Raw genomic sequence first — 26,359 nt, 5'->3', positions numbered from 1 at the left:
AAAACGTCCTCTCAAACGCCTGAAACACTATAATTTCTGACAGAATAAAAAAAAAAAAAAAAAAAAGCCTCCACTTTTAATCTAGAAAGGCATTTTCGAAAGAGAGAATAAACTAATTGAAATAATGAAAACGATCTTGGGCTCTTTCAACAAACTGACAGGTGTGGGAAATGCATGCATAAACCACTAATGCGCAGTTTCCTAATAAACTAGAATTACACTCTTGGTAATTCACTAATATTTATTTATTTTATTAATGAGGTAGATACGGCAGGGCACCTCAGAAACTTAATGTAACCCATAATTCAATGCAAACATTTATTACACAAACCGAGTCTTTTTTTTCCTTCAAATTTTAATTTAGAAGTCATAAAGATGAGAAATATAGTGTCTTTATATTTCCTAACACTGTATACGATTAAGTGTTTTTATTATTGTTTGAACTTTTGACAGTGGAGTGACTGTATTTATTATGTTCTATATCTTGTAAATTGAAGAAAATACCAGAGGAAATAGCTATTGAGTTATTTACTGTACTTAAAAAACATGCAGGACAGCAGTACTGCAGTACTTAATGATAAGGAGGTAATCTTTAAGGTGAATTAAAAACCCCCTTTTTAATAGAAATGGTGAATTATGTGATTTTGTTCAGTTTTCATAGATTTAATTGTATAATTTGATGTTATGGGGTATCTTGATGCTTCCGTTGAAGCTTGAACAATAGAATATTAAATGATATTCTAATATTCTGAGATGCATTTGAGGAAAACATTGAATTCATTCACATAATATTGAACATATTTTGTGTTTAATTTTACACAGCTGTGCAAAAGAAAGGCAGAGAAATGAAGGCGTGGAGAGGTAGAAATGTCCATAAGTGGTCTGGTCTCAAGCTCTTACCTTCCCTTAATAGATAGCAATCAAATCCAAACTGAAATTCCATATTATAATCACTACAAGCACACTCATAAACGGCTGGAACTAAAATCATTTGCATTTTTAAGGAGCAGTCGATGTCAGGAGAGGTAGTTAGAAACACACCAATCAAGCCGATATTTAGAGACAAGTGTGTGTGTGTGTGTGTGTGTGTGTGTGTGTGTGTGTGTGTGTGTGTGTGTGTGTGTGTGTTACCTGAGATGCCAGCCTCCTCATGGCTTCCTCCTGCCGCCGCCTCATCTCGGGGGTCCCAGGACAGCTGCCTCCTCCCAGGGTGCCGTGCGTGGGCTGAGGCTGGGTGAGAGGGAGCCCCTCCCCATCTGGACACGGGACAGGAAAACACAGCTTCAAGCATGTGTCACAAATTCACCAATCTACCATAAATCCGAAAAATCTATGCATCTGAAAAAAAGATTTTGGGGAGAGAAATGTGTCAAATCGAAACAATTCATTTGAGGTTCAACAAATAGCTGAGAAACTCCTATTTTTATTATAATTTCATTTGAAAGATTGGGTCGTACTTCACGGAAATTACTCGGTATGTTGCAGAGCCAGTGTAGGGTATTTTTTTTTTCCCCGGAGTTAATTGAAGTGAAGCTGAGCCGGAGCGGAGGAGGTTTTTATGGAAACTTCAGTCGTGTGGGAGCAGGTCACATTTCACAAAAACAAGAAAGTATGTGACAAGCATGACTGATGTGCCACGAGAGCACGGAGACGGGCTGCGGGATGAGTGTGTGAGGGAGCATGAATCCCATCTGTCGACAGCTATCAGTAGATCCTCACTGACCGTCACTGATCAGTGTGGATCAAACAGAGAATTGGATGTAATGGACCCATCCAACATGGCGGCTGTCACTTCCTGCCGTCTGTCTGTCTCCCCTGTAGCTTTTACCGAAGCTTCTGGCACTTTGAACTGTTCTGTATTCGATTTAAATAAAAACCAGACATCAGAGTAATTAATGCTCACGTTTGGGCGAGGCCTGAGGGCTGTCCGAGGCGATCTGTCTCATGCGCGTGCCGTGGCAGCTGAGCGCCACCAGGCGAGAGATGATGGCCGTCTTGCCGAAGCCGATGTTGCCTACGACCACCACACCCTGGTTGGCGCCGGTGTTGGGGTTGTTGAGGTAGGCGTCGATCTCCTGGAAGAGCCACTCGCGGCCGGTAAAGACGGAGTCCATGGTGATGCTGGGCACCTCGAACAGCAGAGGCTTGAGGGCGATGTCGTGGGGGCGATACGGGGCAAAACGCACTGCGGGGGGGGAGGGGTCAGGGAGGAAGAAACCCGGTGACCATCGGTGAGAATATAAACCACATCTTTGTGCCATGATTCACAGTTTTCATTAGTAAATATCAATGCAATCAAATATTGTCGTTTGCGCAGTTTATGTAATCAACATTCATATTCTTCTGAATAATTTGATATTTTACAACCTTCAAATTGACGACGATGCATGTTAAATAGTCATTATAGGATGATACTAACAACTGAGAAAGTTTACTGTGGAAACAAATGCAGGGTTTTCTTAAATGTGAACTAAAATCATAAATACTTTTCATATTTTACCAGGGATTTATAATAAATAATTTTCCTAAAACATACTGTAACTTGTGCTAGTTTTATGTGCATATCAACACATTCTGTCAATTCCATTCAAAATACATTATTTGTCCCTGGTGGGCAATCAAAAGAGGCAAATGGGCAAAACACAATGGTATTCATGATATTATGAGGCCATCTTTCATAAATCCTGCATGACTTTCATCAACTTAATACAAGTGTAGGGGGTGCAGGAAGAAATACATTGATCAATCATTGTCGTTTTTCCAATAAATCCTTACTTAATTCATTCATTTTATTAAATCCCAACAAATAAAATGTGTTTATTTTGACACACTCTGTATTAAAGCACTTAGTGTGAGCTACTAAGTAGGTAAAAATGATATATCCACATTGGTACAAAGCAGAAAATGATGTGGAGCATATTTCAGCTGTATTCTGTTTTTCTATTTTATTTAAGTAATCCTAAAAGCGACTTTCCAGCTGTTAATTTCCCTCACTAGAGGGAGTCATTAAACTAAAGTCCTCCAGAGGTTGGGCATCTTTTCCACAGAACATACGGACCATTAAAGACTAATGAGGATAAAATGAATCTGGTATGAACTTCTGAAGCTGCCTCGTCGTTTGATTTGAGCTTTGAGAATAAAAACATGCTCTCCTCCATCGGCTGTGTCATGTCTTTAAATGTTATATCTGCGTCTGGCAATTGGGCCGCGTTAGGAATGCGAGGAGCACGTGAATAATCCACAACGCTTTGCAGCCGAGCGCGGCGCCCGTGTGGAAAGCACAGCGTGATGCTCGCTGGGACAAACGGAAGGTAAAGGAACTTACGTGACTGGGATTGCCAGGCATGGGTGTTATTTGCTGAAGCTGAGACGAAGGGCAAGCAGAAGACAGACAGAGAGAGAGAAAGAGAGAGAGAGAAAGAGAGAGAGAGAGTAATGAGAAAAGGCAGAACAGCTAGTGAGGACAGGAATGGAAACTAGCAGCGTTCAGTATGTGACGGTAAAAGACAAGCCGCAAGTCAATGAGGGAGAAAGCAAGAGCGAGCAACAGCAGCATCATCTGCACGGTAATCTGAGGGCAAGCTGAAGGATCACATCTGAAAATAAACAAGACTCGGATTTCACATCACCGTCAGACTTTTTTTGTATTAGGATATAGTTATATTTAAGATAATGTCTGAATGTGTGTGCGTGTTAGCACACTTTTCTTTTTCCGTTTTCAGTCGATATTTCTCTTTTCAATTCATATTTGTAGCCTTTTATGTAAACTATTTTAAGAATTTGTGTTTAAAATTGATTTCGAAAAGAATTTAACTTGTTTTTGCAACATTTGATGTGCTTTCATCAGTTCTTTTTGTTTAGTTTTTTTTTTAAACACATTATTGCTCAATAATGTGGATGGGGTGGACACTAATTAAACCAAGTCCCCCCCTTTACGCGGCAACGTTTTAAAGCAAAAAATCTTTTCTTGTGCTTTGGATGTCCATTTACACGACAACGGTGCTCAGAGGCAATGAAAATGCAACTTTTTATAACCGTGAAACTTTTTGAAAATACTCTGACTGCGCGTAAACAGAGCAGAGAGCAACATTCTGAAAATGCTCGGCCTCTGAAACAAAAATGATGCGTTTTCAACTTGAAATGTTGGGCTTGTTCACGTTGGCACTTGAATTTTCTCAGGTGGTACACGCTGAGAGAGGCTTGAGAATCCGTGGTGAAGTTGACGTTTACCTTGCAACTGTGCTTTTATGTAATAATCTCATCACAAGACAAGAAAGCCACTCTGTTATTTTGATTAGTCGTGATCAAATGTAGTTCATGCTCGATAATGGCTTCGGGCCAATAAGAAATTGAGGTGCATTCATTTTGTCCACCTCTGTTTGAGAATATAGTAATCAACCCCCTGGCCGTCAATGATCAGAGGTCTGAAATGAACCCTGAAAAGAGATTTCTTTGCCGTTGGCTTTCAGGAGGAGGTAGGTTCTGATCTCACACAGTGAGAAGGAGCTGTCGGTCAACTGATTGCCGGTGCAGCAGTGCCTTTCACACTCTGCAGCACACTACCAAGACGCTCGCTGTGAGTCAGAGCGGGACAAGTTATGTAGTGTGTGTTCGAGTGCTTGTGCATAATTTTTGTGAGCTGGCAGAAATTTCTTCGCCGTGTGCAGGTACAGCGCCGCAAAGATAAGCGGAAAGCTGAAAAGGAGAGAGGGCGGCTGCGTTAGAGCTGCATGTCTACTGTAAATGACTCCAGTGTGCTGATTAGGAGCATTGCTATGTAATGTAATGAGCTGATATTGCTCCTAATGTAGTCCTGTACTTCACAGCACTCCAAAGTGCTGCTGCAAGCATGCCTCCTTTCCCGGGAATGCTAATTATAATCGCAGAATGAAAAGGAATGCAATGATTACGCCCCGAATATTCTGATTTTATACCATCAGCATAAAACACACGGAACTGAGAGTGGGTGGAAAGGCGCTCTGCATGACAGGCGCTGCATTTCGCAACACAAAGCCGTGCAAGCGCCATGTAATGATTTCAGCCATAGTCCCAGGTCGGGTTATTGAACGCCAACTCAACAAACACATAATCACGTACAGACGCAGAGAGACAGCGATGAAAAGAATGACTTTGCACTGATGTAATATTCTCACAGTGAGGTGTCACGCTGAGGAAAAAAAAAAAAGAAAAAAAAAAGCAACCTGATGCAAAAAAAAATAAGTATAGTGTGCTGACACTTTCAATACCATAGGTCAGTAAGGTAGGGAGCTAAATACCAGCAGCTACTCTGTTTTAAGTGGTTCTAATCCAATTATCTTGAGGGTGACCGAATGCCAAATGCGCCAGTAAAGCTCCTCCCGTCCTTGTGGAATTACTCAACTCAACCCTGCACTATCGGGCACCATCCTCCAGACGACAGAAACAATTACACCGCGCTTAAGTAGCGCGGCCGCCGGTGCTCCACAGTGTCAGGTATTCGAAGAAAACATGGCAGCCATGTTGAGAGTGGAAGCTGAGGGACTTCTCGGATGGTGAAAGCCGGCGCGTGAGGGTGAGAGGGACGGATGAATGGCAGGTCCTCATAATCCTGCCCACAACGCTTCCCCCTCAGGCGACGCTGAGGAAGGTATCACTCCACCCTCTCCCTCCTCCTCTCCCTCATCTGTGGCCAGACGGAGTGAGAGCCTCACACTTTTAATTATTCACCAGGTGAGGATGACTCACAGGCTTGAGCAGGACGAAGAGGAGGAGGAGAGAATGGGAAGTGGAGAAGTGGGAGGAGGAAGAAGAGAGTGAAGCTGGAGCAGGAGGAGGAGGAAGAGGGGAATCGAGGAGAAGAGGAGGAGCGTTTTAGGTGATGGCTGCGCTTCGCCGCACCGGCCCCGGGGAGTCGGACTCCGGGTTACCCAGGGTCAGGTGGAATACAGCTCTTGATGTATTTCACCTGATGTGGGAGTTGTAACAGTTTCTCTCTTTTTTTTTTTTTTTTTTGTTCCTGCTGTCTGGTTTTTCAGACATACTGTTAAAAAAAAATTGGCCATTTCTAGAACACTGTGGATGTGGAGACACCGCCAGCGTGTGCATGAATATAACAACAAGGTGTTGCATAATTTCTCGATGCACCTTGCAGGGTGAGCTCAGTGCAATACACTGCACGAAGCCTTAAAGTCCCTATAACTCATGCATATGTTCATACAATCAAAACCCTCATTTACTGAGTCGCTTTATGTCTTGCAGCCAAGCAACAGAAAAAAAAAAAAAAGTCAATATATTCTATAAGAAGCAAAAGCCGAGTGCGATAAGAAGGGAGGTATGGGTGCCATACTTGATTGTTATTTAAGAAAAGGAGAGATCAAATTCATCTCTCCTGCATATTGATCGAAGTGATCGATCAAACTCCTCAGATCAAAGTCATTAAAATTCAACACAATCATTTCACCCAGGGAGAGGAGAGACGGAGGAAAGAAAAAAAAAGCCTCCCGCTTAAGAGAAAGAAACCTGCAGAACCAGAATTTCTGGTGTTCCAGTTGGAGTTGGGAGATGGATAGAAAAGGAGAGGACAGACAGACAGATTGCTGGGATTGGGATTAAAAGATGGCCCTCACAAGAGTGAAACTCATCGAATTGACTCTAAACTCAAGACGGCAGGTTTCGGTTGAACGCCAGATGTCATTATATTTAACAGCCGACCCCTTTTAACCTCAAATGTACCCTGATACAACCAACAGACAAGAGGATTGCGTTTCTTGTGTCAATACAGACCAACGATAACCATCTGACACCTGCTGTTGTCAGTTAGGTTGTTGTCGATCATGTATTGTCATCAAATCTACACTGTTATCTAATCCATCACCCCCCCCCCCCCCCGGCGCAGCAGCCTGATTGAGTGCATGAGTGTTTACTAAAAACAGCACCGGAGAGATAATTACAATCAACCTGAAGCTTAAATTAATTTCTAACCAAGTCACTAATGATGTTATTCTATATTTTCTTACTATTGACAGATATAAAGAAAAACCAACAGAGGGCTCGTTTTTCTGTTCCGTCCACTGACGCTGTGATATAATCTTTTACGACAGAGGTGTCAAACATAAGGCCCATGGGTCAAAATCTGCTGCAAGAGGCTCCAGTCTGGCCAAACCACCAAGCAACTGGTGAAATCTAAAAAGCCTAAAGCCATGTCAAGGTGAGTTTGTAAAAGCATGCATAATGCAACGGTTTCTTTGACATTTCAGTTTATTCATTCTATTTTACTCACTGGAGATGAAATCAGGCTGTATGTGGTCCCTCAAATAAAATGTGTTCGACACCTCTGAGCTGTAACATCAGTTAGAGTTTTCCACAACTTATTACTAATCCATAAAGCTATACATCCTTTCTTAAAAAGCCTCCCCAGACTTAATTTACTTTTAAGCTTTCTTTTCAGCGGTGGGGACTAATTTCATTAAGAGCATGTGGCACAGGAACAAAGAAAAGATGATGCCTTTGTGTCGCCATCAGCGCACTTCAGGCACCGCAGAACATAGCAGGACGGAAATAACACGACTACTGTATAGGGACCAGACAAGTGAGGAGGAGCCGACCTTGGAGAAAAGGCGCCTCCTGAATGTGACTTCTTTGACAGAGAGCAGTAGCGACTAAAAGGCTGAAAGTGAACCGGATAACAGTGATGATACAGCAGACACATTCCTCAGCGAAGGTCTTATTTAAGAGGAATTCAAGCTCAAATAAGAGAAAATCTAATAAAACTGTACAATATAGTTCTGTACGGCGGTTAGCAGTCAAACCTAAATGGGATAGAACATGAATGGATGAATGAACGATGGAACAGATTTATCTAGTTCAAAGCTTTTACCTAATGTCTTTTACATACTTATGGAGCTATCTTGCACATATGGTTAATGATAATAATAATAAGTGCAAGGTGTGTGTGTGTGGGAAAGCATGTATATATATGCAACAAACTCATATTAACGGTCGACAGCCTTGTAACACATTTTTTATTTTATTTTTTTTATTTTAACAGTAAGTCTGATTAACCTGCAAACACGTAACGCAGTGGTGTCAAGTCAGGGCCGGATTTCATCATGTGAAAGTGCCTGAGGGCCAACAGTCTCAGACTATCTCGTTTCAAACAGTCAAACACGGGTAATTGAAGAGCTTCCATAAGACGTTAAGGGAGAATGGTTTAAGAGTAATAAGCTTGACATGAAGAAGTGATAAATATTTTCAGTATCTATCAGACTAATCCATTTTAGTTCAATTTCATCTTGAGTGGGCCGGACCGATAAATAGTATAATAATAACCTTTAAATTTAAAGTTCTTCTTTGTTTTTGGTGTGTTCCTCCTATACTTTCTTGTTGTTGATAATATTCTAATATTAATATTTTACCTCTTCACAGTCTTGTATTTTCTTATTGGTTTTTTTTATTAGTCACTGAGGTTGCTGTCACAACATTTCACTGCCGTTTCACTACACTGTGTTTTAACATTGCTACCGAGTGACAACAATTCTATTCTAGAGTATTCTAAGTGATGAAAATGTCTATTTTTGTCAAACAATTGCTTCTAATAATGACTACAATCTCAACATAAAGCCAATGTTTTCTTTGACATTTCTCATTTGTTTGGTGGTTTGGAGCCTCTTGCAGACCGGTTTTGGCCCACGGGCCTTATGTTTGATACCTCTAATTTAAATCTGCAATTGGACCAAACCAGACATTTACATTCATGCAACACAGTCTTGCTGCCAAGATATTAAGAGGTAAATACGAAGTTTGTTCGTGCCCCCAGCATATTACCCTTTAGTACACAGGTCATATAAAATCAAACCAGAGTTTGAACACCCCTGATCTAATGAAGTTGTAGCACTCCGAGCCAAGAAGTGTAAGTGAGAGTAATAAAACCCTCCAAAGTTGAAAATATTTCTCTCAGCAAAAGGTTGCAACCAGCAGTAAAAAAAAAAAAACACACAAAGCCTGCCTGTGTGTACTGGAACAAAGTGAGAACGCTATGGAGGGAGGGAGGGCGGAAGGACAACGAGGGATGAAGACAAAGAGACAGAAAGTAAAGATAAATGAGGGAGAAAGAGTGTGTGTGTGTGTGTGTGTGTGTGTGTGTGTGTGTGTGTGTGTGTGTGTGTGTGTGTGTGTGTGTGTGTGTGTGTGTGTGTGTGTGTGTGTGTGTGTGTGTGTGTGTACAGTTATGTGAGAGTTTGCAGCGAATAGATAAGGTGGGTGGAAAAATCTTAGAGGTAGGCAGGCAGGAGCACAAGAAGGTCCATTACAGTCTGACTCACTCTCCTCAAAACAGCAGCACAGCCCGGGCCTCCGATGGCTGCCATCAAAAGACGTTTTCACAAAGTCGGCCATAGAGGGAGCTGCATCTGCCGGCCGGTTTCCACCTGACTGGTACATAACCAACACTCCGCCGCACGCTCTTCTGAAATCATGTGTGAGTCTTCATCGAGCACAAACAAGCCCGTCAAACCCTTCATGTGACGAGGGAGCTGTCAAAACATCTCGTAAGAACTCCAAGTCTGCAGCTAGATCTTCACTGAAGGGATTTAATTTGGACTTGTCAGTCGACAAAAGGTCACGGGAGGTCATGAAAACATGATTCATCCAGCGAAGGCTCTGAATATTCATGATTAATTTCAGAGCAATCTGGAGACTTGCTGTCTTGATCTGGACCAACATAACCGGAGACGTGGAGAAGAAAATAACTCGCACGTACAGAAATAAAGAAACTAACCACATCTTCATTCGGAGGGTGCAACTTTGAAATACACGGATAGTTTGCACTAACAGACTTGGACCACCTCTACACATTGTCTTCCGGGGAGGGGGAAGCCCGTTCTTCGGTTGGCTCGCCTTTATGTCTCGTCTCCCTTTTTGCCTTTTGTCTCGGTGAAGCCACGGGAGCGGCGCGCTCGGGGAGGCCGTGACGCTGATCCGAGGAGGCAGAAAGCATGCTCGGACGCAGTCACTTGGCTTGTAAACACACTTGGCTGCCCTGAGAGGCGGAGGGCTGAAACAAGTGGCTGTAGCAGTAACGGCGGCGCTCCAGCCTACCGTCCGTCTGTCCATCGCCATCTCCCTCCCCGCCGTCCTCACACTCCTGCACTGCATCTGTCTGCAGCCAGCCGCCCTCGGGCGGGTAGAATCACATCGCGGCTCAGCAAAGCGCACTCTCGGCTAAGTGGGGTCTTAACAGGTGTTTAAAACACACAGGGACGCATATTTGTATTTGCTCGGATGGCGGAGGGCTCGCCATTACAGTGCTCGTTATCGGCTAAGCGACAGACGAAGGAGGGCGAGGGGGACGCGCAATGCCGTGACACAAGGCCATTTGGCCATTTGGCAAAGGAGGCTGAGGAGATCTGCCCGACCCGAGCCGCTCGCCGCGCGCTAGTCTTCACCAGCATGCAGCCAAGCAAACACCGACTGTGAACGTTAAGCACAGAGGACAAACATTTGAGCTCGGTAGCGACAAGCTCTGACAAAATGCTCGTCGTGTACACCCCTCAGCCTCACGCCTCTGTTTTCAAAAACAAGGGCGTAACACTTGACGACACCTCAAGTCCACCAGCAGCTGCCGCTCGGCTGCGGGAGCTCGGGAGGAGCGCGCAGCCATTTGCATCCGAAAGACACGGCAAACTGCAAATTACCTGTCACTGATTTTCATTTGAATTTTAAAAATAACTCCCTCGCCATGCAGCGTTCCGCGCGACGCTCGGATGCCTTGTGTATTTTGTGAGCATAAAACGGAAGACAACAGAGTGGGGGAAGAACAAGAGTTGAAATCAGAGGGGTGCATGTCCTTCTGGTTTCTGCAGTTCTCCAACAGCACACGTTGATCCAGATTTAGCATTTCCTATATTTATATCAAGCACTTGAATGATTTTTGTGCGAGTTTGATGATTCTTGATCAAAATGTGCCTATTAAGCAATGAGAACGTAACTAAAATGTTTCATCAGTTATTTCCACAGTCAAAAAATAAACGCAAAGTATTTTTGCATTTTGCGATACAACACACAATCTGAAAATAAATTATGCCACCCCCAAATGTCCTTTTTGCTTTGTGATGCACCTGTAATCTATTGTTTAATTGTGTGCTTTTAGAACATCTGTGCTACTTTTTGTAACCTTCAATGTCTACAGTGCAGGAAACGCGTGGATTTTTCTCAAAACAATTCAACCTTGAAGAAGGCACTGTCTGTCTTCATAGTGAGGCAAACTCCTGGACAATCATGCAAAGGTTGTTCTGTGGAATCGTCTCCTCTCGCAAGAATAATGTAATAAAATTGTCTTAAACTTTTTAAATAACTCTCAGTCTGATTCTGTCTCTGAGGTTTAGTAGGTTTTGTAGGGGTCAGTCTCCTCACTTCAACAAACAAACACTAAACTTCCATCCATCTCCTATCTCTTCTTTACATAGCTTAGGGAGCCTGGAGCCGATCCCACCTGACAATCGGTGACCCTGGACTCGAACAGGGAGCGTCCTCACTGTGAGACAAGAGTGCTCGCCGCTGGACAGGCGCACACACAAACACTCATAGAACATAAACAGAATGATGGTGGAAGCGCTTGACGAGCGCCAGATAAAAGCCATCTGTTAACACAGCGAAAGCGCAGTAACGTCACGCTACGACCCGTCGCTTTAACGTACAGAGAGCGCGTCCCGTGTAGCGCGCAGTGAACGGCTTCCTGCAGGAGTGGCGTGTGCTCACACTCACCTCTCAGATCCTGCCCGGACCGACCCGGCCCGCAGGTGGTGCTCTGTCTGGGCATGCGCAGTGAGGTGCGTAACGGAGTGTGCCTCTGCTCGTCCAGGTACGCCAGGTCCTCCAGGTGGGCCGAGCTGGTCGCTGTGGTTCGCCGTTTTGCATGTGACAAGAGACAGATTTTCATGAGAAGACAAAAAAAAGAAAAAAGAAACCACTGTTAGCATGTGTACACGGAGAGGAACGCGCTTGTAAACAACCTCATAATAAGCACGACACAAAAGACGGTGGCAAAGGTTCATGCCGGCATCCTCGGGCGGTTGTCAAGCTCCCCGCATTCATACCAACGAACTCCTACAGGAAAGAGAAAGTCAGTCCTACATGGATTCTGTCCTAAAATTCCCTCCTCTCTGTGTCTGTCACGCGGCACGGAGGCAGATGCCATCCGGCCCCTCTCAGGATTAATTAGCTCAGCAGACAAATGTCTTATTCATGGAGTGAGCACCGTCTGACGCCGGCTGCTGATTGTTCACGCCACAGAGCGTCTTCAGGGCCAGCGTCGGGATCCGCTGAATGTTAAATGAGATTAGACGGCCAGCGCCGGTGTGAGTGACCGGCAGACACCTGAACCCCACGAAAACCCCGGACTGTCCAGCCAACAATAAAACCCTCAAAGGATTAAACAGGCTTAACCAGCCAGGGGTTAGCAGCTCCTTCACCGAGCGACGGCTGCAGGTGAAGACGGAGTACAGTGCTGGGCAAACACAAAGAGACACCATCTCACAGGCTATTTTAGAGTCACAAATTAACATTAAAGTTTGTTTTCATTCATATTCTTGCTTTAAACAGCAAGAGCAAACGTCTACAACGCCGAGCTGCTCGGAGAAGAAGCAGATCACTACGGCATGATAAATCCAGGAGTCTGGAAAAACAGATCACATTACCTGTGAAATCTGTTTTATTCAAACAATATTCAACTTTTATTACGCTTTCATTTTTTTCCTTCACTTGCAAAAGCAATTTTATTCCTCCAACAAATGTTAGAAGTCAGACAATGACAGAGGTGAAGTTTTCAGCAACATTGTCTGAAATACTTTATTTGAAGGTCAAAACTTAAAACGAAGAAATCTAAAAAGGTACTCATAATCTCTTAAAGGTAAAGAAACAAACAAACACACTCTGTTTCTGTACAGATTCAACAGTTTGGTTATTAAATGGATTCTTTTGACTTTCTGGATAAATTAGTGTCTCCTTCTTAAGTTCCTTTTGTCAATTTAGTATGATGTAATTCATAGTCAAAGCTACAGAAACATTTACATGATGCAGTTTTGTTCATATTAATCGACAACTGTAAACAATATTGCGACACATTCATCTCTGGCCTGGATTCCAGTCCATCACACAATGACTATCAGAGTATACTTTTAGACAAAACACACATACACAGGAGTAACATGCAAACTCCAGATTATCCAAACCCAGATTAAAACTGGTAATATTCTTACTGTGATATGAGTGTTCACCGCTATTCAACAGTGTCTGACAAGTCATTTTTGTTAAATTTCCCTCCATATTAGTTAAATATTTGAGGTAATTTGGCGCTTTGGTGGTGAAGATGATCAAGTTTTCTATTCTTGATGTAAATTGTAAGTGTAATCAGAAAGAACAGTGTCAGAAATAGAAGTAAAAGCTAAATATGACCTCGTGAATGAGCTTTGAAAGCCTTGGGTTTCAGTTTAAATCAATACATTTTATTTGTTCATATTGCTGCAGGAATCATCATCTGTAGAGGCAGAAAAACAGGTGACATTCCAGTTTAAAGAAGAGAGAGTACAGACATTTAAGTCAAAATGTAGTGACTAAAAGTATAATATAGTCATACACAGTGCAAAAACATAAAAAAATGTTAGGTTTTGTCCAATTAGGTCCAGTTAAGAAGCATCTGCACTTCCTTATTTCCCACCTCTGTTTCTACCTGACCGGGTTTGAGTTTCTAAGATCCCAAATCAAAGTCAAGGAGTTGGAGAGAGAGCTGTGACTGTAAATCCATGCTTCTTCTCAGGAGGAATCCTCAGTGTTTCTCTTAAAAACGGAGGCCTGGTAATCCTCTCAGTCCACCATGTAAAACTCAGCGGCACCTCGGCACTGATCCTCATTCTGCTCCTGCTTCAACGTTAAGCTCATTCAAGCACTGAGCCTGTCTGTGTGTGTGTGTCTGTGTGTGTGTGTCTGTCTGAGTCACCACAGCCACGGACCCAAAAAAATGAGCCACATGGCTTCCCCAAAATGGAGGGAAATGGCAGCTGAGAATGCCGGAGGCTGGGCCCTGATGGGAAACGGGGGTGCCGGTCGTCCAACTGGGCTAAAAGCGGCGACAGCGGAGGCATTACTCCGCTGCTAAACCAAAGAAGAATGACTCAGGGCTAACGGGGCTGGCAAGGCTATTTTCCTCTCCGTTTTCTTCTCGTTCGAATGTGAGAAGTCAGAATCTGTGTGCTCATCATTGTATCTGCAATGCAGCAGGCTGCTGGGGATCACATTCACACTTCCTGTGCCAATGCGCTAAAGACCACGCTCGTAGTGGAAAGAAAATAGAAGAGGAATGAAAAACAGTATCAAAGAGAGAGGGGGGGGGGGGGGGGGGGGGCTGAGAGGAAGCGAAGGGAGGGAATCGCGGTGGCCCCATCAGATACTTCCTGCCTGCAGCCGGTGATGTGGACGCACGCAGTCAAAGAGCGGCGGTCCGGAGTGCGAGCGGTCGTCTGGGATGCGAGGCCGGGATTGCTCTGCACGCCTCACGACCCCCAGAGAGAGACGGCCAGAGGCAATAAACAATGTAGAGTGGCATTCAAACCATATTTCAGGATATAAGAAAACAGAGGTGGGACCAAAAATACAAGAAAAAAGGAAATCAATGACAATTGTCCATCTTCCAAATTGAAAAAAATTTTCCCTCTAGTGAGCCGTTGGCTTAATGCAGTTAATTTAGAGACCAGTTAAGTGAAGCTCAGCTCGTCTCTTAAACCTCTGTAGTCTTTGTGTGAGTGGGGATTTCTCCGTCCCTGAGCTGTTATGCATGCTGGTACTTATAGATCTGCAGAAAGTGTTATATCCCATAGCAGCCTCAAGACTTTAAAAATATCTACCAACAGATCATTAGAAGCAGTTCCAACACTCTATGGCTTGTTTTGGGATACAATGTGTTCTCACTGAAACAGCATGAATGGAAATAAAGTGTAAGGGGCAGACGAGTGTCACAGACCAAGTAATTTAATCTATTTGCATGTCGATCCAATTACAATCTATTCTATCTGATTGGATTGGCCCAATTCAGCTGAAAAGGAGTTTGAGTAACCCGTTTCATAATCGATCACAATCTGCTGCTTTTGCTTTGCGAACATGCCCGCGATGTGACGTCGCCATTTGAGCGTCCATGTACAGTGTTATTGCTCCCAGCTGATATTCTGAGGCGACACTCTGCTGTGTGATTCCACCGCGTACGGCAGAATTGACAAGCTCACACGAACCTGACTTTCACTGATTAAGAAAACTCATCTTCAGTACTAGTGAGTTTTCAATTAAAGCCGAATTTGGAAATGCATTTCCATGTCACAGCTAATCAGAATTATCCACAGATATTTTTTTTAAATCTGGCGTTTTACTAGTGATTTCTATAAAACGTTTAAGTATCCAAAAGAAAAAAAAAAGATAATAATAGCCTCTGATAAAAAAAAAAAGCGAAACATCATAAACAATGAAATCATCTGTGATATGGCTTGAATGGTAAAGGAGCTTTTTTTTTAGTCCTGAATTTAATTTAACTCAAATATACTGAGGCTTACATGACGAGAAAAAAAAAAAAATCCTTATGCATGAACCTTGTTTAAAAAGTTCAATATAAATCATGTTGACACAACATTTCCAGTGAAAACGCAGTTTTTGTGTTTTCGTTTTAGAAAAGTTCTGCATCTATAAGGCAACATTTTGAAGACGACCCCCATCTAAACGGAAACGGCAGGAACGATGAAAATGGAGTTAGCATGTAGGGCCACGAGTGGGTGCTGTTGTTTTCTTTTGTAATGAAACATTATAAACATTAACAATGTTGGTACACGGACATTCTAGTGGACAGACGGCCAAGTTGGATTGTTGGTGACTATATTTCCTGTCGACTATAAAAATCAGAAGAGAATATTAGTGTTCATCTACTGAGCAGAAGAACTATTTAGCACGGCCAAGGCGTGCATGCGCAGTAGCAGTGTCGAAACATTTTTTAAAAAGTTGTGTTTTTTTGTGTGTCTCCGAGCACCGTTGCCATGTAAACGCACACCCAAAATGTGATAGTTTTCCATTTTCACTTGAAAGTGTTGTTGTGTAAACAGGGCCCTAGTCAGGAGCATGCTTAATCGGTTTTCAAAAAACATTATGGCTGCGTTATAAAGCCTTATAAATACACTCCTGATTCATTATGTAACAGATCTTCACAGAAAGTGTTCAAATTAACAGAGAATCAACATAAATCCATGAGCTAATCGAGGAAAATCTGATGTGTGTGACCCAGAATGATCCTCACTTGTTTGGTATATTCAACGTTTGTTTCTGTATTTTTTGAGAGGAGAAATAAAGAAAAGGTCTCAACAAAGACACAATCCTTTTCACAGAGACGAGCCGTGTGGAGACGGAGGAAAGCAGTATACGAGCTGGTGGTTTCTCCTTTCGCCATCTTCAGCTCGACCAACGCACCTCATTAGGTAACAGAGTGGAAGCCTCCCCCTTCCTCCTCCTCTCCCTCCCCAGTCACCTTCTGTTTTCACTTGCCATCTCTCTCCCTTCCTCCCTCTCTCTCTCTCTCTCTCTCTACACACTTCAAAGTGAGTCTCTGTGTCACTCGGGGGAATAGAAACGGTTAATGCCCGGGGCTTTGATGTTCCACTGCTGTGTGAGCCCAGCCAATCCTCAGCCGGCGCCTCGCCTCCCGTCCCTACATCATCTAATAATTCTTTGTGGAGGAGAGACGGAGTGAGAACGAGAGATTATGAAACTCTCTTTCACTCCTCTTCCACACGCACCCATCATCTGCCTCTCCTCAATATGGAATTCCTGTTCCTGACAAACACACACGCCTCACGTCTCCCCGTTTTTTTTTTTTTTTTTGTATGTGTGTGTGTGAGCTTTCTTTCTTCTTTCTAAATTCTATTTATTGCATCATCTACAGCTTATCGCGTATCCTTTAAGCCGCCTCGGTCTCTCTTTTGAAGACGTGGGGTACGGAGATGAGATCCGTGCACCTGGCGGCGTCGCGGCGCTGCCAGACAGTGGTGTCAAACAGCACAACATGACCAGCATAAAGAGAGGGTCATTGCCGCAGTGACAGGCTCCGTCAGCCACATTATAGGGTTTAGTGAAACATGGAAGTGTGTCTACGTGCGCACACCTTTTTTTTTTTTTTTTCCCTTTCCCCCCAGTACGAGTGGGAGAAGAGCATAATAGAGCTCATTGTCTGTAACAGCCTCTCTGATGATGAGAACAATAATAAAATCAGGCCCATTAGGACTGCCTCCCTGTTATGAAACTGACATTTTGTTCCCCCCCTGATATATTTACTCTTAGTTTTGGGAGCCTTTTTAAAGCAGTGATGGCCTCCAGTGAGAAAAAAAAAAAAAATACAAATGCCAGCTTTCCCGTGTTATTTCAACATAACTAGTCACTTCCTCAATGTGTGTGTGTGTGTGTGTTTTAAAGCTGCTAAAATGACAGCTAATCAAGTCAAATCAACAGCAACAGAGCCTAAAACATCGACAAGCACAAAGCTGCTTCACTTCCCAAAAACACAAAGAAATCTGACATTTTTAATGGAAATAAATAGAGAGGAGCACGCAACAGGTTTGTAGGAGCTCAAATGTAGATTAAACATAACTATGTTAATGTATACATTTTACATGTATGCAGTATGTGATTTGGAAGGATATCATGTACAAGTCGTAAAAATTATATTTCATTAAAGCTTCACGTTTTGGCAAAAAAAAAAAAATGAACGTATGTCATGCAAATCAACTAAAACGTGAGACCATAATAAATTCTATAGTGCATGTTTTCAAATAACGAGCCTCTGGAAGTTGATTTGTAGCTTTAATTATTAATTAGTTTAGAGTTAAACACTTCTACTATGCATGCGCACCATGGCTGTAGTAATCAGTTTTTCTGCACATGCGCAAGAAGTTGGAAAATAAGAGTTTCCTTGTTACCAGAGTGTCATGACTTGGTAGTTGTATAGTTGACATTCACAATAATAACAATCCAACTTCATAGGAATGTCCGCATACTTCCATTGTTAATGCTTAGAGCGTATTGTGTGTTTTGCATCATTACAAAAACAACTGCACCCACTAGTGACCGAACATGAAAACTACATGGTTTTCAGTGTTTCTGCCTTTTTCGTGCAGATGGACGTCTATTTCAAAATATCGCGGTGTGAACGAGAGACTTTTCCGAAAACGAAAACATCAAACACGATGTGTGTTCACTTGAACGTCTGTCGCGGTTTCTTGTTTTTGTGACTCTATCCACTCCACCCTTCCACAAAATCTCACCCAGCATCGACGAACACAGGAGTCATGCCAACAGATCGAAGGAGAGGAAAAACAAGCAAAGGAAGAGCGAAGAGGGAGAACGTCGGGAGTCGGAGGTAACGTGACTGATCGGCAGCAGTTTGATCAAATTTTTCACGCAAAAAAAAAAAAAAAGAGAAAAATTTGACCACTGCGAGATAAATCAGTCGTGTAAATGAAGGAAGAGGACAGAGGAAGGGAACTCACCGGCCACAGAGTTGGGGCGGGGCATGAGGTACAGAGGGATGGAGTGGGCGGAGTGGGAGGACATGCTCTCCAGGTTGCGCTCGGGGATTTTGTTGAGGCTGTAGGTGGAGGCGGTCATGTTTTCGTCCACCCTGTACAGGAACGAGTCCATGCCTGATTTCTGGGACTGCCACAGCTTCAGGTTCCCCCGCGACCCCTCGCCGTATTTGCCGCCTCGCTCCATGTTCTCAGAATAGCTGGTCAGAGTGGCTGCAACACAAACAGATGACAAATCTCTCAGCCCCATTTGTCTTCCCTCCATCACTGGTTTTGTTTGAGTTTTCTCTTGCCCCCCGCCCCCCTCCCCCCGGTCACCCGCCCACACCGCAACGCTTTCACATTCATTTACTGTCGTTCTGGATCAATGGCATGTGGATGTCATGCTTTCCTCGTCGTGCTACAGGTGCTCAGCCGAGCTGCCAGGAAACAAACGGCAGCCGCAGCCTTAAAATGCGCCCCGTGTTTTCTTTCAAATGATGCATAAATGCCAGCGCTGATGTCAACGTGACGAAGTCGCTGACTTATCCAGCAGTGGGAGTACGGACTGGTTGTGACTGCTGCAGGTCAGCTGGAAGCTGCACAGCCAACAGGTGGAGGAAGACGCAGGTTTGGAATCTACCTCAATTTGATTTGGCAAAAATACTCTTTTTTTTTGTTTTGTTTTGTCCAGGTAAGATTCATTTGTACACAATTGTTTTGGATGAAGCTGAATTTAAATGTCAATGGAGTGTAATCAATGACGAGAACCATTTCTCATCTGACCCATGTGGTTAAATAAAGGTACAAAAATAATATTCTTTTCACAAAATTAACAGAATACCACAAAATCCACCACAATTAAAACATTTCACTTTATTGTCATTATATATATGTCTCATATAATGAAATTAAAGGTCCTGCTCTCTTGTGTATTCGTATTAAAAAGGAGACAAATTGGACAAATAATAGGAATATATAAATAGAAAGTGTAAAAGTAAGACAATTGAGCAGGATTGCGTGTGAAGAGATTCAAACACGATGCTCAGGTCAGCGGTTATTTAAAGATTTGATGGCTCGAGGATGACAAGTAGAAAAAATTACCTTAGTTCTTGCCTATATTGGTCATTTTCTCCCCCCCTAGTATTAATATATTGATTTGTTACAACGTGTGGATCGTACTAAAAACATAGACGGAAGCTGGAATTCCAATGGAAGCTTGTCGTGTTAAAACAGGTGCAAATGTCTCACCGATGATGCCGCTGTCCCTGCTCTCCAGCGTGGAGGTGGGACTGGTGACGGACCCGTAGGCACAGTCCTTGTTTCCGGCCTGGCCGGGCATGGCGGGGGGGAGGGTGGAGCAGGGGCTGCCTGCCGGGGGGGAGGCGGTGCTGCTGGTCAGGGTGGAGCAGGGGCTGATCCTCTGGTTCTGGCCCTGTGGTACACACATACACACATTTGATTTATTTATGTATTGCTTTTCAAAGTGCTTAGCTGCATTAGTACACGTGGGGATAAATGCTAAAGTAGAACGTTTGAGCTGATAACATCTGAGTCACGCCGAGGAAAATGTCACTTCGATATTGCGGTTTCCAGACGCCCGGCTCCCCTGCTGCCTTCGCAACTTGAAGTCGTTGGTCCTCAGGATAGTATCTCCCACACGCACACAAAAACATGTCAAAATAACTAATCATTTCAAGCACTTTCAAAAACATATATTACAGGGCCGCTCACCAATTAAGGGAGACGACACAACCTTTAAGGAATTATACAGCACTTTCACACGCACGGAGGGTAATTAAAACATCGGAAATGAGTTTACAAATATAAGAGAGGTTGTTCAACTTTTCCCACTTTGGTTGTGACGCTGTGCCGATCTGTGGAGCGTTAAGTTTCCATGGCAACATGGTGCAAATGTCTTGCTTCCATGTGGCCACAAGAGGAAAATTAAGCATAGAAGGAGTTGTGACGGGATTTCGTGGTGCAGATCCTTCCGATCTTTATGCGATGATGAAGATGATTAAAAAAAAAAAACTGACCGTGTCACTCTTCCATGTGAAACCCATCCCACCTGGTCTCACCAGTGGTCTTCACCTTTAACCAGTCAACCACAGGAGATATAGACTGCTGCCATCCACACACTGCCCACACACATCCTGATCTCAATTCAACCCATTTGGTCTGTTTGAGCTCTCCTCGCGCATACATTTCCCGAACGTCGGCTCCTCAGGAAAAGTCCTCTGCGTAGTACTGCAGTATCCAAGACATATCTTGACCTTCATCTGTAATAAACTTTCTGCATCATCCTTGAGTCCAGCGAATTCCTTCCAGCTCCGCTCCAGAATGACTTCAACAAATGGACTTTTACATAAAGCTTTTTCTACTTATATAGAGCATTTTCACGACATAGATAGAATATTTCTAATACTTATATACAGCATTGTCACTCCTTATATAGAGCTTTTTTCCCTTCTTATACACAGCATTTTCATGACTTAGATTGTTTTTTTCACTACTTTTCACTAGCCTTCTTTCATTTTCAGATCTTTGTACTACCTTTACAGATCATTTCTGCTACTTAGAGTTTTTCCACTTCTTATATAGAGTGGTTTCATTACTTACAAAACAGCTTTTTCTACCACTTGTATGGAGTTTTTTCCACTTCTTACATAGAGCAGTTTCATTACTTATATGGAGCTTTCTTGACTACTTATACGGAGCATTTTTAATCCTTGTAAAGAACCTTTTCATTATTTCAAATAGCATTTTCACTACTTATAAAGAGCATACCCAGTGAAGTTTCACTGCCTCAGCAGTGTCAAAGTGCTTTGCACTGTTGGTCAAATTCACCCATTCACACACTAATGGTGATGGCTCCAACGCAAGGTGCTCAGGATCCTGAGGTCACCACAATTCCAGAGGGTTAACATCTTCAACCATGACGTCATTAGATGAAGAGAAGAATTAACTGCTGTTTTCACATGTATGTATGTAATAATGTGACCATCTCTTTCAGGCTGCATTCAGCTGCCAATGTAAGTTATCCTGAGAGGGACACATGTGAAAACACCTTTTTCATAACGTTATACTATAAATAGCTTATAAATACTTTAAAAGAAAGACTTATTTTGAGTACAAGGGTGTGGAACCTGTTTTAGATGATCAGCCAGTTTGATCTCAACTGGGCTGGATCGGCAAAATGAATGCAAAACAACTCCAGATGGCTCCCTTTGTTTTAGAGCAAAGAGTCATGATGACATCATGAAAAAGTCTTCATATAATCAATATCTTTTCACAAAACCAGAACATTTTTTACATTATGCCTTTTTTTTGTTTTTGTTTTTGTTTTTTTAAACAAGGCTCATATTCATATTCACTTTGAATAATGTTGCAATCAGAAGTGCAGGAAACCGCTTGACTTTTAGCTCTGTGCTGCCCCAATCTGCTGAAAGATGTGAAATGTTATCTGCCGCAGCGTTCCTCTTCAGGCTAATGTCGAGAACAGCCTGTCACTTTCCACAGCCCTCGGCGAGCATTTCATACATTTCGCCCTCGCAGTATTTCCTCAACGTTAATGCTCCTCAGATTTAAAAAAAAATAAGGTAAGAAAGTAATAAAGTAAGGCTGCGGAACCAGACCCTCACTGACAAATCTACCGTTCCCCTTCATTGTTATGAAAACAAAACAAACGTTGGAAGTGGAATCCCATACAAGCTGATGATGTTTTCACTTCTGCTCTGCTCCCCTGCAGGCACTCTGCTCTGTGTCAGCTCAGGTTAGAAGACGGCACGACTACAGGGGACGAAAATAAAAACATTCGATTGTGCCTCATCTGAACACCCACAGAGGTACAGCCATGCAAAACACACACACACGCACACACACACACACACGCACGCACACACGGCGGTAACCCGTTCACTGATGACGAGCGGAGGTCCACAGTGTGGTGAACACGGAGAGGACAGCGGGGGGTGAAGTGGTGCTCCAGGACAAATTTAGTGAAGTTTAATTTGAGAGAGGAAGATCGAAGGGACACTTTACGCTCAAACATTTTGTATCAGCCGAAAGACACACACACACACACACACACACACACTCTTACACACTGTGAAGATGGGGGGGGGGGGCACTGCTGCTAATGATCATTTTCATTATTGATTAATCTGTCAATTATCTGTTGAGGATCTCCGGAGGCTCAGCTCTGCAGAGAGAGCGGATTAATGATGGGGTGAGTGGTCTGAGCCTCGGGTCCAACCCTCTCCGTGTCCGGCCGTCTTTGGATGACATGACGATCCCCAACAGCTCCGTTTGGCTGAGCCACTGCCGGTGAATAAGAAATACGTCTGGTTGAACGAGTATGTGCTACATGAAGGGAAATGTTAAATAATTCTATTGGGAAGAAAAAAAGAAATCTTTAAAGAGTTCAACTCCAATGCCGTTTGCGCAACAATGTTTCGAATTGTAAAATGAAAATGTTACCCGTTCTCACGGCAACGACAGAAATGCGATGTTGTTGGTGTGCCAGGTCACCAGCCGGCGCTGTTGGTTGTTTTTGTAATGAAACCACACACACATGCAGCAGAGAGCATTAAAGCTATATTATAAACGTTAACGATTGGAGCACACAGACATTCATAAGGACAGACAATAAAATAGGATTCATATTATGACTCAACTATAGAACTACCAATATGCACTGGAAGTTATGACACCCTGGGGGCCGCCATTGTTGTCATTGTCCTATCTACTATTTACCCGGGCCTTGGTGTGCATTCGCAGTAGCGGTGCTTCTGCCATCCAAACGGAGACAGGGCCTGAGCGTTTTCACAAAGTTCTGTTTACATGACGATGGTTCATTTTTAAAAAGTTGTGTTTTCAGTGGCTCTGAGCATTTGCCATGTAAAAAACTGCCACGCAGAGATGGTTTTACCCATACATACATAACATACATCTACAGTATAACACATTTTCTTGAGGCATATGTGCCATATAGTGCCTTGCATATGCTATAAAATGACTATAAATGCAAACTTTTTACTGTATTGTAGAATGTTTATTTATTATATATAGGGAATCCTGTTTTAATTGACTTTTATCGATATATGGCAAAGTGGTTTGTTTGAAAGTAATTGATATTTATTAACTGTAATGTGCAGCGTATGTATATTTTTCTAGTATGGAGGAACGAATTAGTGATTAAGATAACGTCCAAGGAGACAACCTGCCGGATGACCTCTTGTAGGATGCAACGTCTGTAATGATAATGAAGCCGTCAAACACTTTTCCTTGACTTCACTTTAATTAATTACTTGGATTCAAAGCTTTGTCGGTAGATTATCAGCCGATAGCAGCTTTAAAATAAAATACCAGTATGCGGTGGAAAGACCATAAAGCTAGACGATGTGCGTGGTATCAGTGTGTTTCAATGGTTTTTCTGAGATCCAAATATATGTCTGCAGGGCCGCACAGTAGTTAGCAGTATTTTCTTTGTAAAAGATTTCCCTGCTGGGGATTGCACGTTATTCCTGTGCATGCACAGGTTTTGTACGAGTGGCTTCCTCTTGCAAACACATGAATTTGAGCCCGGTTGATGACTCTAAATAATCTTTTATCATGAAAGTGAGTATAGAAGATGGAGTGATGTATGTATTTCTGCAGATAGTTCAATTTTCTCTCACAGAGAAAAGGTGATTTTTTTTCTACACATGCAGCTGGATATTAGCATCGGCAATAAGCAGAAATGTTGCGAACATGATATTGTCAGAATATGTCAAGATGTTTCCGTTAATCGGGCAAATTGCCGTATCTCTCTTGAACGTACAAGTCCAATGAACAGATCGCCAATGAATACACCAACCAGACACACAGCACACAGCAGTACTGCTCTGGAATCTAAGATTTATAACCCGGTCAACACACAGAGTTCATTTCAGTCCTGGCCTCTAACCTTCCCGTGGCGTGTTTTTGTGGGTGTGCAGCTGATTGCGGGGACGAAGGAATAACAACTTGTACAACACTGTTCCGGCCGCTCGTTTCCCTCTGCCGTCTCCGTGAACTGGAGCGTCGCAGTGTCAAGTTTACAGGGAACTTGACCCCCCCTGAGACTGAACGTACACGCGAAGGGATAAATCCTGGAACCTGTGTGGACTCACTGCAACGCTGCAGCTCTTCTATCCGCAGGGTTAATGAACCCCGGCCTCGCGCAGGTCTGACCTTAGATGTCGCACGAGGGCCGGATTGATCTCGGAGCATTGCATCTATTCGGGGCGCGAGAGCAAGAGAGTATGAAAAGCAATTAACTGCACTCTCCGCGAGTTAAGGTCACCTTGTTCGTCAGCTGCCGAGGTCTTCGCTGCAGACACTGGAGGAATTCCACCACGTCTCATTAGGGATGATGGATAAAGGTTCCATAAACACATAAACTGGAACCGGGCCGCGCCTCACGATCGCCACTTCCTCTCTTATATGCAGGTTGACAACCGCCTTCTTTTTTAATTGCGGCTTATAAAAAGGTTAGTGGCTCACAAACATAAAGAGACTCAAAGGATAATGTTGCTGCTTACAACACCCTCTTCTTTGCCTCATTAAAATTAAAACAACATCTGATGGCGCCATGGCGGTGAGCAGGGCCACTAAGGAGTCCTCGGTTCGATTCTGAGGTTGGAAGCGTTCTGTGTGCATGCAGGCTTTAGTTCCCCTCCAGGTGCTCCAGTTCCGTCCAAAGACATGCATGTTAAGTGAATGTAAGGCGAAATGAATCATTTGTTCTGTGGCGGACGGTTGAACTGAAACATGTGTACTTGGTTTGGGCTCCAGTGTCCCGCTTCCCTAAGGCCTGGTTTACGCAACAACTTTTCAAGTAAAAACGCATGGCTTCTGCCTTTGTTTTTATGAGGCTACCTTCACGTTGGTTCCTGCTTTCTCTTCCCTCTCCCATCCACCCTCTTCCTGTTCCTCACAGCTTTGTTACCTTTATGCAATTCTTAACCAGGAGGTAATAAGAAGAGGCGTGGAGATCAAGAGGACATCTTTTGTTGTATTTAATAAACCCTATTTGATGAAGCAACCCGGACTTGTGGACTTGCTTTTCCTTCATTCGAGCGATGCTTTCTTGCAATTTTGGGATCGTGACAAATGCAGATACTGCGTCACTTTAAGGATAATTGTCTTTTTCAGCTTGAGGACAGCAGGACGGACAAGAAAAGTGAAAGACAAAAGGAACCCATCAAACCAGGATTTGAACCAGCTCGTGAACTTCAAACACACCCAACCAGCTCGCGTCTCTGCAGGAAGGAAAAGCCACCTCCTTTTCACTCGTTCAAACAGATTCGCACAGACAAAATAACAACACGACGGCTGCTCGCACACCAAACTCCAAGGACACTTTGACATAAGAACAAATCGAGTCAAAGATTGAAATCACGCTAAAAAGCATTCCTTATAACAGACTTCTTCTTCATGTGTGACACCAGTGGCAAGTTCAAGTTCACATATCAGAGATGCAAGTCAATTTAAAAGTAAAAATGAGTTTTGAATAAGACAAAATATTTTTTCATTTAAAGAAAAAAAATGCAACTTTTTTTATTAATAAAAAGACCTTCAGGTCAAACTGAAATGAGAGAAATACAATTTCTTCAAGGGATATAGCAATAACGCTACGCATTGCTTGATGTTAACTGTAGGCTGAAGGCTGTTAGAGGAAGTTCGCGGCAACGCAAAACCTTTAAATATCAGCTGCGTTTGAATGAGACTTAATAAGTACTTGTATGGATACTTGGCATCGGCAAGCTGCTAAAAGA

The 26,359-nt window shown here is 43.1% G+C and overlaps 1 protein-coding gene across 4 annotated transcripts in view; it reads right to left on the bottom strand.

Annotated features, from left to right (window-relative positions):
• tanc2b (tetratricopeptide repeat, ankyrin repeat and coiled-coil containing 2b) overlaps nucleotides 1-26,359 on the bottom strand; it is a 159,636-nt gene that overhangs the window by 22,535 nt on the left and 110,742 nt on the right. For all 4 annotated transcript variants that reach the window (XM_080517324.1, XM_080517325.1, XM_080517327.1 and 1 more), the window contains 5 exons: nucleotides 19,809-19,992; nucleotides 18,543-18,791; nucleotides 11,740-11,871; nucleotides 1,904-2,185; nucleotides 1,132-1,256 (listed from right to left, as the gene is read on the bottom strand). In XM_080517324.1, coding sequence (XP_080373450.1) covers nucleotides 1,132-1,256; nucleotides 1,904-2,185; nucleotides 11,740-11,871; nucleotides 18,543-18,791; nucleotides 19,809-19,992 — 972 coding nt within the window. The remainder of the gene's footprint in view (nucleotides 1-1,131; nucleotides 1,257-1,903; nucleotides 2,186-11,739; nucleotides 11,872-18,542; nucleotides 18,792-19,808; nucleotides 19,993-26,359) is intronic.

This window comes from Blennius ocellaris, assembly GCF_963422515.1.
Source record: "Blennius ocellaris genome assembly, chromosome: 21".
NCBI classification, from domain to species: Eukaryota; Metazoa; Chordata; class Actinopteri; order Blenniiformes; family Blenniidae; genus Blennius; species Blennius ocellaris.
Note: the sequence above shows the minus strand (reverse complement) of the source record. Positions and strands in the feature narration are given on the sequence as shown.